Source organism: Bos indicus x Bos taurus, chromosome 14 (genome assembly GCF_003369695.1).
Source record: "Bos indicus x Bos taurus breed Angus x Brahman F1 hybrid chromosome 14, Bos_hybrid_MaternalHap_v2.0, whole genome shotgun sequence".
Taxonomy (NCBI): Eukaryota; Metazoa; Chordata; class Mammalia; order Artiodactyla; family Bovidae; genus Bos; species Bos indicus x Bos taurus.
In genome coordinates, this window is record NC_040089.1 from 38,619,857 (window position 1) to 38,634,338 (window position 14,482).

General features: G+C 36.9%; 1 protein-coding gene across 2 annotated transcripts in view; it reads left to right on the plus strand.

Moving 5' to 3' along the window:
• CRISPLD1 (cysteine rich secretory protein LCCL domain containing 1) overlaps positions 1 to 13,660 on the plus strand; it is a 50,631-nt gene extending 36,971 nt beyond the window's left edge. For both annotated transcript variants that reach the window (XM_027561220.1, XM_027561221.1), the window contains 3 exons: positions 3,696 to 3,771; positions 9,136 to 9,266; positions 12,553 to 13,660. In XM_027561220.1, coding sequence (XP_027417021.1) covers positions 3,696 to 3,771; positions 9,136 to 9,266; positions 12,553 to 12,604 — 259 coding nt within the window. In that variant the 3' untranslated portion in view covers positions 12,605 to 13,660. The remainder of the gene's footprint in view (positions 1 to 3,695; positions 3,772 to 9,135; positions 9,267 to 12,552) is intronic.
• Positions 13,661 to 14,482: the final 822 nt, after the last annotated feature.

A 14,482-nucleotide genomic window follows, 5' to 3' on the forward strand; every position in this document is an offset into this window, starting at 1 on the left:
CTGCTTTTGCCTGAGATCCTGGTGTCTCTAGGACTCAAGGGTGTTTGGTCTTGAACTGCTAGCAGTAGGAGCAATGGACACCACACACTGCATGCACTCCAAGCATTCTTAGTGTCCTTTCTCCAAAAAATGTAGGTTTTTGAAATTTTTTTTGTCTTTGTCTCTATGAAAAATATTTTGTTTTCACATTGGAAAAAAAAGACCCATATATTCATTCCAACAGCTTTACGGAGGCTTGGCCACCCAGTGAGTGACAGGTTACACACATCAGTCACTTGTCAGGTCATTGCATGACTCTTTCACAGATCCAGATCACATCAGGGCCAAACATCTTTCCTTAAGATTAGATGTAAAAGGAGGTACTGTTGAAATGTGTCAGCATTTTTATTCAAGCTTAATGGAAGTTGTAGTCAAAGGAAAGAAATACTAGATCACTGTCTACATTCTCGCAAGTGTATATAATAACAAGGTGTTAAAACCGGAGATTGGAACACGAACAAGCAAAAAGCTCCTACATTCTTTCTTTGAACTGAACTTACCTAAGTAGAAACTAATTCAGTTTGAACTGTGTTTGACCTCGGTCTTCCACAAACCAAGTGCTAAGTATGGTCAAGGCGGAGCCTGCACAGCCTGGTCCTAAGGGCAGAGCAGGTGGTTTTGCCCCTGTAGGGTGGGCAGGGAATGCCCAACAGGTCTCAAATACAAAAACAATTTTGTTGTCAGTGGGGATACCCTTCCTCCAAAAGAAGGCATCTTTTATTAAAATCAACCCTTTAATTCAGTTATAAAAACTCAGATTCACATATTACTTATATTTAAATGGCTCTGGTTTAGATGCTACAGGAAGTATATACACTCTGGAGTCATACAGACTTTAGGAACATGAAATTTAAATAAGAATTGTAGCCATTTATTAAAAACTGCCTTGCAGAAGACCTGCTTTAATTGGTAAAGATAGTTGCAATTGAAATATTTTTTACAATACTTTTAGGAAAATAATTGATACTTTCATCAAATAATGATTTTCATAGGGTCATTTTGCTGAGCCTTGGAGGAGGGCATGGCAACCCACGATAGTATTCTTGCCTGGAGAATCCTATGGACAGAGGAGCATAGCGGGCTTCAGTCCATGAGGTTGCAAAGAGTTGGGCATGACTGAGCACATGTGCATGCATTTTGTTGAGACTCTGATTTACTATGTAGAATGAATTATGTTTTTTTTTTCCAGTCTTAGCTCTGATTTTCTTTTAGTTTATGTGTGTGTGTGTGAATGAATTCTGAAGAGCCAATCAATTTTAAAAAGTGCCACTTGAAAGTTTCTTAATTTCTGGGAGTGGATTTTTTTTAATGTCATGTGACTGATTGAACACTGATAATTGAACTCTATGTTTAAATCAAAAACCTTTTGGAAACTTTGAAAAAATGAGCTAAGGTATTAGTAAGTGAGTAGGATATCTGGAGAAAGAACATTCCATATAGAGGGAAAGATAAGTACAATGACCCAGAAGATAAGATTATTCCATATGTTTGAAGAATAACCATTAGGCCAGTGTGACTGGAGCTGGGTGAGAAAGTGGAAGGAGGGGTAGGATATAAAGTCAGAGAGGTAATGAGAAGACAATATTCAGGGCTTATTGGTCATTGTAAGGATCTTGTCCTTTATTCTGAATCAGATGGAAAGCCACTAGAATATTTGAAGCAGAGAAATGATATGATTGGACTTGTATTCTTCAGTATAAGTGTGTGGGGAAAGTAGATTGGAAGGGGCAAGATTGGAAGCAGAGAGAGCATAGGAGAGCTTATTGTAGTGAGCTGGGTGTCAGATGATAGAGTCCAGAGTCACAGTGATCATGGTACTTCAGGATGCTCAGAGTTTATTTCAATGTACACCCAATAGAAATTGCTGGTGGGTTGAATATAAGGTTGAGGTAAGGAGGGAGATTAAGCCTAGAATAAAGGTTTTGGCTTGTGCAACCAAATAATGGAGTTGACATTTATTGTAGGAAGCCTAAAGAAGGAAGATTTGGGGGACTGGAGGAGGAGATTAGGAATTTGGTTTCAAACATGCTGAATTTGAGATGTTTATTAGGCCTAAGTGGAGATAAAATCAACGTGGATGGTGACTGCAGCCACTAAATTAAAAGATGCTTGCTCCTTGGAAGAATAGTTATGTCAAGCCTAGACAGTATTTTAAAAAGCAGAGACATTACTTTGCCGGCAAAGGTCCATATTGTCAAAGCTATGGTTTTTCCAGTAGTCATGTATGGATGTGAGAGTTGGACCATAAGGAAGGTTGAGCACTGAAGAATGGATGCTTTCAAACTGTGGGGCTGGAGAAGACTCTTGACAGTTCCTTGGACAGCAAGGAGATTAAACCAGTCAATCCTAAAGGAAATCAACCCTGAATATTCTTTGGAAGAACCGATGCTGAAGCTGAAGCTCCATATTTGGGCCACCTGATGTGAAGAGCTGACTCATTGGAAAAGGCCCTGGTGCTGGGAAAAATTGAAAGCAGGAGGAAAAGGGGGCAACAAAGGATGAGATGGTTGGATCACATCACCGACTCAATGGACATGAGTTTGAGGAAACTCAGAGAGATAGTGATGGACAGAGAAGCCTGGCATGTTGCAGTTCATGGGGTTGCAAAGAACTGGACATGACTTAGCAAATGAACAACAACAAAAACAAGTGGAGATATTGAATAAACAACAGGATATATAAATACAGATTTAGAATTAAGAGATAAGATCCCAACTAGAGATGTAAATTTGGAAATCAGCAGTTTATAGATGACAGTGAAATTGTCATGAAAAGCATGAAACTGGATGAGATACCAAAGATAGGATCATAGAGAAAAGAAACTATGAGATATATGTGGCAGACAGTGGTTCAGTTTTTCCAAGTTATATATTTGTTAATTTCTGCACCCACATTAGTTACCAAATTTCTAGATACTAAGAGAACAGTACTTCCTGATGTATCTTTCTGCTTTGAAGTCACAAATTAGAAAGCTTTCTGGCTAAATTTCTTTTGAAAGAAAGTGAGGGAAAAAAAGAAACACATTTGTGCCAAAAGCTGGGGTGGATAAGTAAGTAGAAGCAGTTGTGTCTGCTGCCTGGCTTCTACAATTGACCTATTTCAGAAGAAAAAAACTATTTAGCTATAAAAAAGAATAAAAATTTGCCATTTGCAACTACATGGATGGACTCTGAGGGCATTATGCTAAGTTTAATAAGTCATACAGAGAAGGACAAATACAGTATGATATCACTTATATGTGAAATCTAAAAAATACAGTAAAGTAGTGAATATAGCAAAAAAAGAAAACGACTCATAGATACAGAGAAGAAACTAGTGGCTACCAATGGGGAGAGGGAAGTGGGTGAGTAATACAGAGGCAGGGCATTAAAAGGCCCAAACTATTATGTATGAAATGAACTACAAGGATGTATTGTATAACACAGTGAATATAACCAATATTTTGTAGTAACTATAAATGGATATAACCTATAAGAATTCTGTATCACCCTATTCTATACCCTATAACATACTTTATACACCATCGATACTTCAGTAAAAAGATGAGTAGGGTTTAGAATTCTGAGCTCTTGTGTATGCATATCTATGGTTTTACTACTAAGAAAGACTAAAATAACTAGCTACTTAGTATTTGTAAATATGTCTTTATTTTTCAGAGTATACTGTCCTCGTAACTGTATGCAGGCAAATCCACATTATGCTCGTGTAATTGGAACTCGAATTTATTCTGATGTAAGTATCCTAATTTATGTATGTCTTGGTATTTATATATCTGGGCTTCCCAGGTGGCACAGTGGTGAAGAATCCACCTGCCAATGCAGGAGACACAGTTTTGATCCCTCGGTCGGGAAGATCCCCTAGAGTAGGAAATGGCAAGAATATTATTCTTGCCTAGAAAATTCCATGGACAGAGGAGCCTGGCAAGCTACAGTCCATGGGGTTGCAAAGAGTCAGACAGGAGTAAGCCTGCAAGCACTAATTTATCTATCCATCCAAATATACTCACATATATATTTAAATGTATATATTTTCATTTGTATACAAAAAAAAAGAACAGACTCTTGTGTTGATATACATATTCTCAAAAGAGTCAGTCATGAATAGCAGTGAAAATAAATATCCATATGCAAATATGCGTGCATAATTTATGTTGACTAAATTTTTTTTGCATATTGTATTCTATATCAGACACTAAAATAGCTTGGATGCATCCTTGAGAAGAATAAAGCATTTTGCTTTTCTTTAATCTTCCTTTGCCTTTTTGATTTTTGAAGTATAAACTGGATAGTTAAGAGTTTGTCAAATTTATAAACAGTTTCTCCACTGCCAAATGAGTATTTAAAAAGTAGCATAGTATCAAAAACAGGTAATCGTTAAAAGACACACAAAAGCAAACCAGTTGATGGTGTATTGTAATGGATGCCAGCACTGGGGCGGACCAGGAAGAGTAGCTGTCATGGCTTCAGTGTGGATAAATGGTGCTTTCCAATCCAGGTTTCAAGTGAGTTGGTAAAGAGGAGTAGTGCACATTCTAGGTGGGGCGGAAGACTTCTCCAGAGACATGGAGGTGAGAGCAAGAGAGCTGAAAGTGGGCATGGCACATTTACCTGGGAAATCCCATGGACAGAAGAACCTGGTAGACGGCAGTACGTGGGTTCCAAGAGAGTTGGATACGAATTAGCAACTGAACAACAGCAACAAAGCCTGTCTTATTTACAGCTTGGCACACATCAAATTGTGTGGGCATGGCAAAATCTCAAATGGTCATAGCAGGTTTGCTTATATCTGAGCTGGTGAGAATTAGAACTAAAAGTAGCTACAGCCAGTTTAGTGTGAGGGATGAAGGGAGAGAGCCAGCTTTTGAAGCATGTAATTGGAGAATCTGAATATTAATCCATGCTGATAAGTTTCGATTTTAGGTGGCAGATGGGTTGGGAAGATCCCCTGGAGAAGGGAAAGGCTACCCACTTCAGTATTCTGGCCTGGAGAATTCCATGGATGACAGTCCATAGGGTCGCAAAGAGTCGGACACGACTGAGTGACTTTCACTTTCACCAATATCTCATTCAAAGAGTTACAAAAACAAATTTAAGAAGTATATTCTTGATGCACTTATTCAATAGAATACTGTGGGAATATGATTGGAAAAAGAGGCCTGAAATGTGTGTATTACACCTGTATTTCCCTTGGTGAATTTATTTATGTTCAGGTTGGTTGGTTGGTTTTTCCCTAGTTCACCTTTATCCCTGAAATTATTCTCCAAATCTAAGTCTCTCTCCAGCTCCGAGTTTGCAGTCATCTTAGTAGTAGTAGTGAAAGTCACTCAGTCATTTCCCACTCTTTGCAATCCCATGGAGTAACCCACTAGGCATCTCTGTCCATGGGGTTCTCTAGGCAAGAATACTGGAGTGGGTTGCCATTCCCTTCTCCAGGGGATCTTCCTGACCCAGGGATCGAATTCTGGTCTCTTGCATTGTGGGCAGATTCTTTACCATCTGAGCCACCAGGGAAGAATTGCAGTCTTCTTATCTGCAACTTAAATCCTGCTGGTGTCTTAATTCAGTGGTCCTCACTGTTTGTGCTTAGATTCTTGTTTCTGTTTGTAAACATCCTTTCTCTGATTTTTCTGTCAAAATCATGGTCATGGTCATTCTTTACATCCTAAATTACTGCCACTTTCTCTGTAAAGAAGCTAAGTATAATGTTGCATTTCTTTAACCCTATGAGTTTCGTTTTTTTCCTTTTTATTTAGCAATTAACAGGTTCTAATAGGTATTATAAAGTGGGTTGTCATTTCCTTCTCCAGGGATCTTCCCAACCCAGTGATCGAATCTGTGGCTCCTACTTCTTGCTTTAACAAAACTTAGAACATTCAGTGATTCAGCAAACACCTTGCACAGAAAAGTTTGTTAAAAAAATAATAGATATATGAACGGGCAAATATAAAACCATGAGACATTTCTAAAGAAATCATTGTTCCCAAATTATCCCTTTAAGTAAAAGAATTTAATTTTATTCATGTCTAGTGAAAATCTTTCAAAATATCCTATATGGTTTTATTCCTATAAGCCATCTCTTTGATAGAGTTAAGGGTTTGTTAGCTTGAGATTATTTTTATCTTATTTCAGTGAAATGGGGTAAAATATTGTGTATTATTATGCAGAGTAAGTTAGAAATATAAATATTTTATGTGCTAAGTACAGAATCAACCATTAATGAAATAATTTTCACACTCCCCCTGCAAAATACATTATCTCTTTAAAGATACAAGATATGGACAAATGAGAAACGATCTCCCAACTTCTTTCCCTTCCCCATCTTTTTCTCTCTCTCTCTCTTTCCATTTATAGAGTTACAACTTGTACACCCTCTTTCTTTGAGCTTTTATTTCTCATTTGTTAGAGGTGAAGTGAATTTCTGCATTCATTAAAAACGTTCCACTGATTTCACAGAGAAATTTTTTTCTTTTTGTGATATATTAGTTTTTATAAAGTGTGACCAGGAAAAGAAAATCTCCTCTGACCTTTGAACTCAAATTGGAATGCCTGCTGACTGCAGAGTTATGGGCAAAACAATAGTTTCAAACCATATTAAGTGCTTGGATTTAGTGAATGTTATATCTAAGCACTTTTATTGCCTTGGGAAAAATGCTGATAATACCCTTTTAACAGAATAGGATAAGTACTGAAATGTGTACAGAGTTACTTTTAATTCCATCTGTTATGAACCCTATTGGACATAAATATTAATTCAGTTAGGGACTTTAAATGGTGAATAAAATGATTCTTGAGAGTAAGGATTCAAGGTTTTAGATGTATGGTATTTTGTGATATAGCGAAAACACGAAAAGGATTAAACAGCTTGGCATTCGGTCTCTCTGATCTAATAAATACTGACTGATGCCGCAGAGTTCAGAGCACAGTAATAAAGCAAGGTCACGTAAGATGCACATGCCTATGTGAACTTAAAAAAGCACATTAAGTCACTCATATGTGCATAGAGATAAGAAAAGAGCACACCAGTGGGTTCAGAAAAGACCCTTGGGGCTATGGCATAGATTGCTTTATACTGAAACAGTTTAAGTGTTTCGTTTTTGTGGGATTTCCTCAGGATCTACTCAGCTATTGACAAATTTTGGTAGAACATTTGGATGAAAGCAGATATTAAAATCTACAAAAGACTTTATTTGGTCAAAAGAAAAACATTGACTTCTAGAATTAAGTTGTGTAAAAAATGGCAGTGTTTGTTGGGCCTGAAACAATTCTCTCCTTTATAGAAATTTCATTCAATTCTGATTATATAACTGGTAGAATGCGAATATAGAACTTTCCTGGTGCTTCATGTCAGAATGTTCAAAACAGTGATAGACCTTGCGCATCTACGTAGAAGCTATGATTGTTACTTCATATTTTTCTTCTTGGGGTTATTCTTTTGGGCAGGTTTTCTCTGCATAGATTTTATTGTCTAATAGGAAAAGCCACCCCATTTTTAATACATGCTTATATGTTGGAAAAGGGACAATAGAGATATCCATAACTATGTGTGAGTTGTTTAAAGTCAAAACTGAATATAAATGGGGTGCAGATAATCCAGCCTGGGAACATTTGGTCAGTGACTGGAATGGGGACTAGCAAAGACTCAATTTAAAAAAAATATTTATTGATTGATTTGGCGATGTCAGTTCCTAGTTGTGGCACGTGGGACCCCTCTCTGCAGTACACAGATTCTCTAGTTGTGACGTGGAGTCTAGTTGTGGGGCATAGGTTTAGTTGCCTGTGACATGTAGGATCTTAGCTCCTAGACTAGGGATAGAATCTGTGTCCCCCAACACTGCAAGGTGGATTCTTAAACACTGGACCACCAGAGAAGTCCCAAAGGCTGAAATTTAAGAATAATAAATAGGCCCTTGAAGAGATAAAAGGAGCTAATTTGTATTTTATTGCTTGGACAATAGTGTTAAAGTTTGCTGTTTGGATGGTTAGCTGGTGAAGGGATCTTATCCATGCAGTCACCCTAAAGATTGGCCTTCAGATCTCCACTTGCTCAGCATTGGCTTTTCTTTATTTTCTGCTTTAACCTGAAATAATTTTGTTGATATTTGAATTGCTTTCAATAGGACATTTGCTTTAAACCACAAGATATCTCCAAGTGGATTTGTTGTTGTTCAGTCACTAAGTTGTGTCCGACTCTTTGTGACCCCATGGACTGTAGCACACCAGGCTCCCCTGTCCTTCATTACCTCCCGGAGTTTGCTTAGATTCATGTCCAGTGAGTTGGTGATGCCATCCAGCAATCTCGTCCTCTGTCACCCCCTTCTCTTGCCTTCAATCTTTCCCAGCATCAGGGTCTTTTCCAGTGAGTCGGCTTTTCAAATTCAGGTGTGTGAAGTATTGGAGCTTCAGCTTCAGCATCAGCCCTTCCAATGAATCTTCAGGGTTGATTTCCAAATCTACCTGGATTGTTAGAGTACAAAATACCTTCCCTTTGCCCACCCCCAACCAAAACAAACAAACAAAACCCCAAACCCACAACTTAGCTTCAAATAAGTTTTAAAGAAATGCGGATTCATTTCGATATATGGCAGAACCAATACAATATTGTAAAGTTTAAAAATAAAATAAAAAAAAGAAATGAGACTCTAAATATTTATATATGGGTCAAGAAATAAATCACACTGTTTACAAAAATACACAAACCAAGTCTTAGATCAAAATTGGCTTTAACTTTGTGAATTTGAATGAGCTTCCCTGGTGCCTCAAGATGTTAAAGGATCTGCCTGGTGTGCTGGAAAACCTGGGTTCAATTCCTGGGTCAGGAAGACCCCCTGGAGAAGGGAATGGCTACCCACTCCATGGGTAGGACAGAAGAGCCTGGTGGGCTACAGTTCACGGGGTCACAAAGAGTCGGACACGACTCATCGACTAACACTTTGTGACTTTTGAAAGATTCCTTTATGCACAAAACATCATCCTGTAGTTGCTTACTGGGAATCTGTAGAGAGATGGATGTCAGTGACCTTGTGTCCAATTGAAGAGAAGACTGGACAAATTCAGCAAGCATTTGCTAATGATGGTGGGTTTTTCCTTGCTTCCTCAGCTGTCCAGTATCTGCAGAGCCGCTGTACACGCTGGCGTGGTTCAGAATCAGGGGGGTTATGTTGATGTGATGCCTGTGGACAAAAGAAAGACTTACACTGCTTCTTTTCAGAATGGAATCTTCTCAGAGAGGTAAATTAACATATGTGTACATATATATTTATAAACATACATATATAATATGTATTTTTTTATATATCAGCTCTCCCTTCATGCTGGCTTTACAGCCAACCTGCATGGCTTTGAGGTTTCGTGACTAAGCCAGTGTGCTTCCTTTGCAGGCTGTAGAATAGTGGGTCTTCCAGGGATGGGAGGAGCCGTAGTACCAGAGGTGCCTGTCTCCTGCAGGCTTATAAAAATCAACATGAAAATCGGATTACGAGTCAGAACCATTCTTTTGTTAACTGATCTTATAAAAAGGAAATTTCTTTCATCCTCTTTCGGATTTTCTAGATTAGTATTTATATGTAATTCTTTCTAGGTGAGCAAGGCACTGAATATTTCTCTAATCCAGTTATCTGACAAAGTATTTGACAAAAACAATGAGTCCAATTTTCTCTGGAACCAAACTCTCTGTTTGCTTGGAAGTTGGATGCCTAGCATGGTATAAATGAACCCTTTCAGGTTATCTTATATTTGGCTCGTTAGTATTACATATTTCAGTGGTTTGAGAAAAATGCATGTAACTTACTTTATCAAGTAATAATAAAAGTTAAGAGAAAAAAACAAAAACCCTGTAGTAATTTTTCAAATCATTGGTACTTATGGAAGTAGAATTAAGTCTGTGCGTTTTGTGTAGATACAGGAAAATTCCTGACTTTTAAACATTTACTGAGTTCTTCAAGGGTTTGTTTGCACATATGGTAAAGTTTTTCTAAAGAACACCAAAGGATGCGCCATGCAGGTTATCTGGATTGCCTTCACATAAGCATCTGGGTGCCATTCTTCATCAAATGACAACTTTGTATTTAGCATCTAGTTTCCAATGAGACTGTATCATCAAGAGGCTGTTGTTAAGAAGTTGACTTCTCAACAACCTGGCTTATCTGGCTGGCCCTAGAGTACTAACTTACTGTTTCTTAAATCTGAACAAAATTGAAATTGTATTGCCATCGTACTTACTAATATATTTAACATTTATGGTTTCAAGAGGAGAAGGCAATGGCACCCCACTCCAGTATTCTTGCCTGGAGAATCCCATGGATGGAGGAGCCTGGAAGGCTGCAGTCCACGGGGTCACTGAGGGTCGGACACGACTGAGCAATTTCACTTTCACTTTTCACTTTCATGCATTGGAGAAGGAAATGGCAACCCACTCCAGTGTTATTGCCTGGAGAATCCCAGGGATGGGGTAGCCTGGTGGGCTGCCGTCTATGGGGTCACACAGAGTCGGACACAACTGAAGTGACTTAGCAGCAGTAGCATGGTTTCAAGAAAAAATTTCATGAGGAAATTTAATGGTCAAACATGGAATATCCTAAGAATTTCTTCAATAAAAGGTCAACAGGCTCATTCCCTACACCCTTCCCCCATCTGTCACCCTCTCTCTTTACTTTATATATCATATCATATAATACACACACACACACACATATATATATTTATTTATGTATATATATATATATATATGTTATATAAAGTACATTAGGGCTTCCCTGGTGGCTTAGATGGTAAAGCATATGCCTGCAATATGGGTGACCCAGGTTTGGGAAGATCCCCTGGAGAAGGGAATGGCCACCCACTCCAGTATTCTTGCCTGGAGAGTCTCATGGATAGAGGATCCTGGTGGGCTATAGTCCTTGAGGTCACAAAGAGTTGGACATGACTGAGTGACTTTCACTTCACTTCAAAGGAGATTGAGTTAAAGAGAATGATAATGCAGTTTTATATGCTAAATTGAGTAATGTGGTCTCATTTACCTATCATATTTTAAAATAAGATAGATGATATCCTAAGAAAACTGAGACTATTTTTGAACACCTACCATGAATTTTCAGATGCTGTTGGCCCTTTAAGTATATGAACTTGGCTCCACCAGTACCCTTATAAAGTTGGTTTTATAAACTCTGATTTACAGATATGTTAATTGAGGCTCAGAGAGGTTAAATGATATGCCCAAGGTCATATAACTAATCAGTCTCAGAAATCAGATTCAGCACTAGTTCTGTAAGTTCAGAAATAACACATTTTTCCAGTGTATCAGTGTGTACAAAGACACTTTCTAGGGCATTTTGTCAATTTGTTTCCTACAAATAAAAATGCCTTCCAATTAGCCATATGCTTGTATGCAAAACCTGCTGTGTGTGTGTGTTACTGTGTAATGTGGTATGTGCACACTTCTAACATTCTTTTCTTCATTTTAAAATTCTCCCCTTTTGTAGTACATGAATACATACATAAATTGCATTTTGTATCCCCATAGCATTTATTGTATTTATCTCTAAAAGCTTTTTTGTATTGTTTAGAAAATAAACTTTTGTGCAGAAGTATAGACTTCAAAAGTTTAAATTTGATTAGAATAAATGATGATTAATGGTTTAAATTTGAGGCATTTAAGCAAAACATACCCTGATTAATATTTTCAAAGAGCGTATAAATAATTTATTAAAGAGTAAAAGGAATGATTCTGCATTGCTTTGAAGTTCTGTTTTAGAATATTTCTGAAAAGAGATTGAGTGATTTGTTTTTGTGTTCATGTTTCCATTTTGGTGAAGAAATACTTAGAACCTTCCAGACTTGACCATTAAATTTCCTAAGATTTGTTTTAAACCACATACATTAAAAATATTAATAAGTATGCCAGCTACATAGGGCTTCCCAGGTGGCTCAGTGGTAAAGAATCTGCCTGCCTAATTCAGGAGACACAGGAAATGCAGGTTTGATCCCTGGGTCGGGAAGAACCCCAGGAGACCCACTCCAGTATTCTTGCCTGGGAAATCCCATGACAGAGGAGCCTGGCGGGCTATAGTCCATGGGGTCCCAAAGAGTCAAACACAACTGAGTGGCTGAACACCAACACCACAAACTTATAACCATGCCAGTCAGTTGTAAACCTGGATCTTTGTATTTCCCTAGTAGAATGGCATAAGAACTGCTTAACTCTACTTTATTGGAACTAAAGGTGGTAATGTATGAAAACATGACCTGGAATCTTTGAAGTTTAATATAAAGTACCAATATTACTTCTGTGCACCTTAAATTTCTTTAGTAAACTTGTAGCCAGCATATGATTTAAAGAATTATGTCATCCCCACTCAAGCTTTCCAAGAACTATAAACTATAGTAGTCTTGAGAAAGATGACCATCTGGATTCACAGAGCTGTTTTATTGACTGTCATAAGAAAGCATGATTTGTTTGAAGGATTATGCATGGAGATGACATCAATGTACTTTGTGTATTTTTTTTTTTTTTTTGCAGCTTACAGAATCCTCCAGGAGGAAAGGCTTTCAGAGTATTTGCTGTTATGTGAAATGGAACAGTTGGAAGAGGATTGTAAAGACTGTTCCAAATACCACGTTTCTTAAGTTTGTATAAAACTGTAACATTACTGTACAGAAGATATCAGCTATTTTCAGTCCCCCAAAAGGGTCAAATGCATATAAATCTTGATAGACTACATCTGTAAAATAAAACATGGGACATTATTAGCTTTGGGAAAAATAATGAATATGTAATGGTTTTAGAAATCCTGTGTTAAATATTGCTATATTTTCTTAGCAGTTATTTCTACAGTATTACATAGTCATAATTATTCTACATTTCATATATTATGTTATATGGTGCTTTGTATATGCCACTAGTAACATGAAAATAAACATTGAATGTGAATGGTCCTCAGAAGATCACCTGGTGCATTTAAAAACAGTAATAAAAACAGTAACTCTAAGGATGAAAAAGATTTTATTTTCCCAGGTTCAGTGCTATGATTACCTACTTCACATAATATCAGATAATTTTCAATGAAATACCTGTATAGTTTTTCTCTTCTATTAAGTTTAGGTATATAGAATATTAAATCCTGATGTTGCACTTATTTTGTATAAAATAATTTCTTAATATCCAAGTGAATCTGTTAAACTGTTTGATTCCTTGGGAATGACCTTAATAGTAAATGGAATTATGTCAGAGTAGTGGTACGAAATCATTTCTAGTGATCCTATAATAGATTAGGATTAAGCATGGGCAACCAGAGCCTTCTATGTATTGTTCAAACTGAGGTCACACATTTATAGTGTTATCCTGGCAAATACTCCTGCAGGCCAGGAAGTATAATAGCAAAAAATTTAACAAAGATGAACTAATGTATTGTATCACCATTGCCACTGATTTTCTTACTGGCAAATGGCCTTGTGTATAAATGTTGCCATATTATTGTATCTGTAATGGTGATATATTTGTTTGTATGGAAAATGTATTGTGCTTTAAGACTAAAAAACTGTAAAATGTTAATTTTGGTAATTGTTTTTCTGCTGGTGAATCTACTCTTTCCCTGTAAACATATTAAAATTAATCATGTTTCAAAGTATTTTCTTTAGTCCATTTTGTATTCTTATTTTGATTTAGAAATTATCTTCAGTTGGCAAAATTATGTGAATCTTTTAAATTTGGGTTATCAACATTAATCTAAGCAACACCCCTCATACCAGCTGTCCTCAAAGTCACTGTGATTATTTAGGTATTTGTGAAAGAGAAGATAGACGATCGTATATCATATATTTAGAAGCATTATATCATGGGAAAATTTTGGAAAAAAAATATAAGGGTTATAAGTCAAAAGGAAAGACTTCAAAAGATACAAAGTGTTTACAAAAATTGACAACAAATACTTCAAATATTTTTAGAAAGGAAATGAGTAGGCATTTAGGAACAGATAAAAGAGAGATAAATTACATGCTGGGATCAGAGAAAGCAAGAGAGCTGGACAATACCAAAAATGGAAAGAAAAGAAGGGCTCATATAAATAGCTGCTGAAGAGCGAATGATGAAGAAACTAACATCATGATCAGTTTTCAAATATTGGCTGTGAATTGGTTCAAAATATAGGGAATCAAGAAGTATCCATTTATTAAGATTTTTAAAGCAAATTGTATAGGATCATCTTTTATCTGAAAGACACATACACCTTCTTAAATACTGTGATTAAAATGTAAACTTCAGTCAGATTCAGCTTCTGTTCCTCACTCCTTCCCCCAAGCAGGGACACTGCATCAAATCTGTCAGTGTAAAAATTGTTATATTTGACTCTGGTTTAGCTACTCATCATCAGTTTTCTGTACCATTGCAGTATTTCCACGAGGAGCCTTTTCATTTGGTTCCTCTCCATTCTTTTTCAGTACATCATTAATTT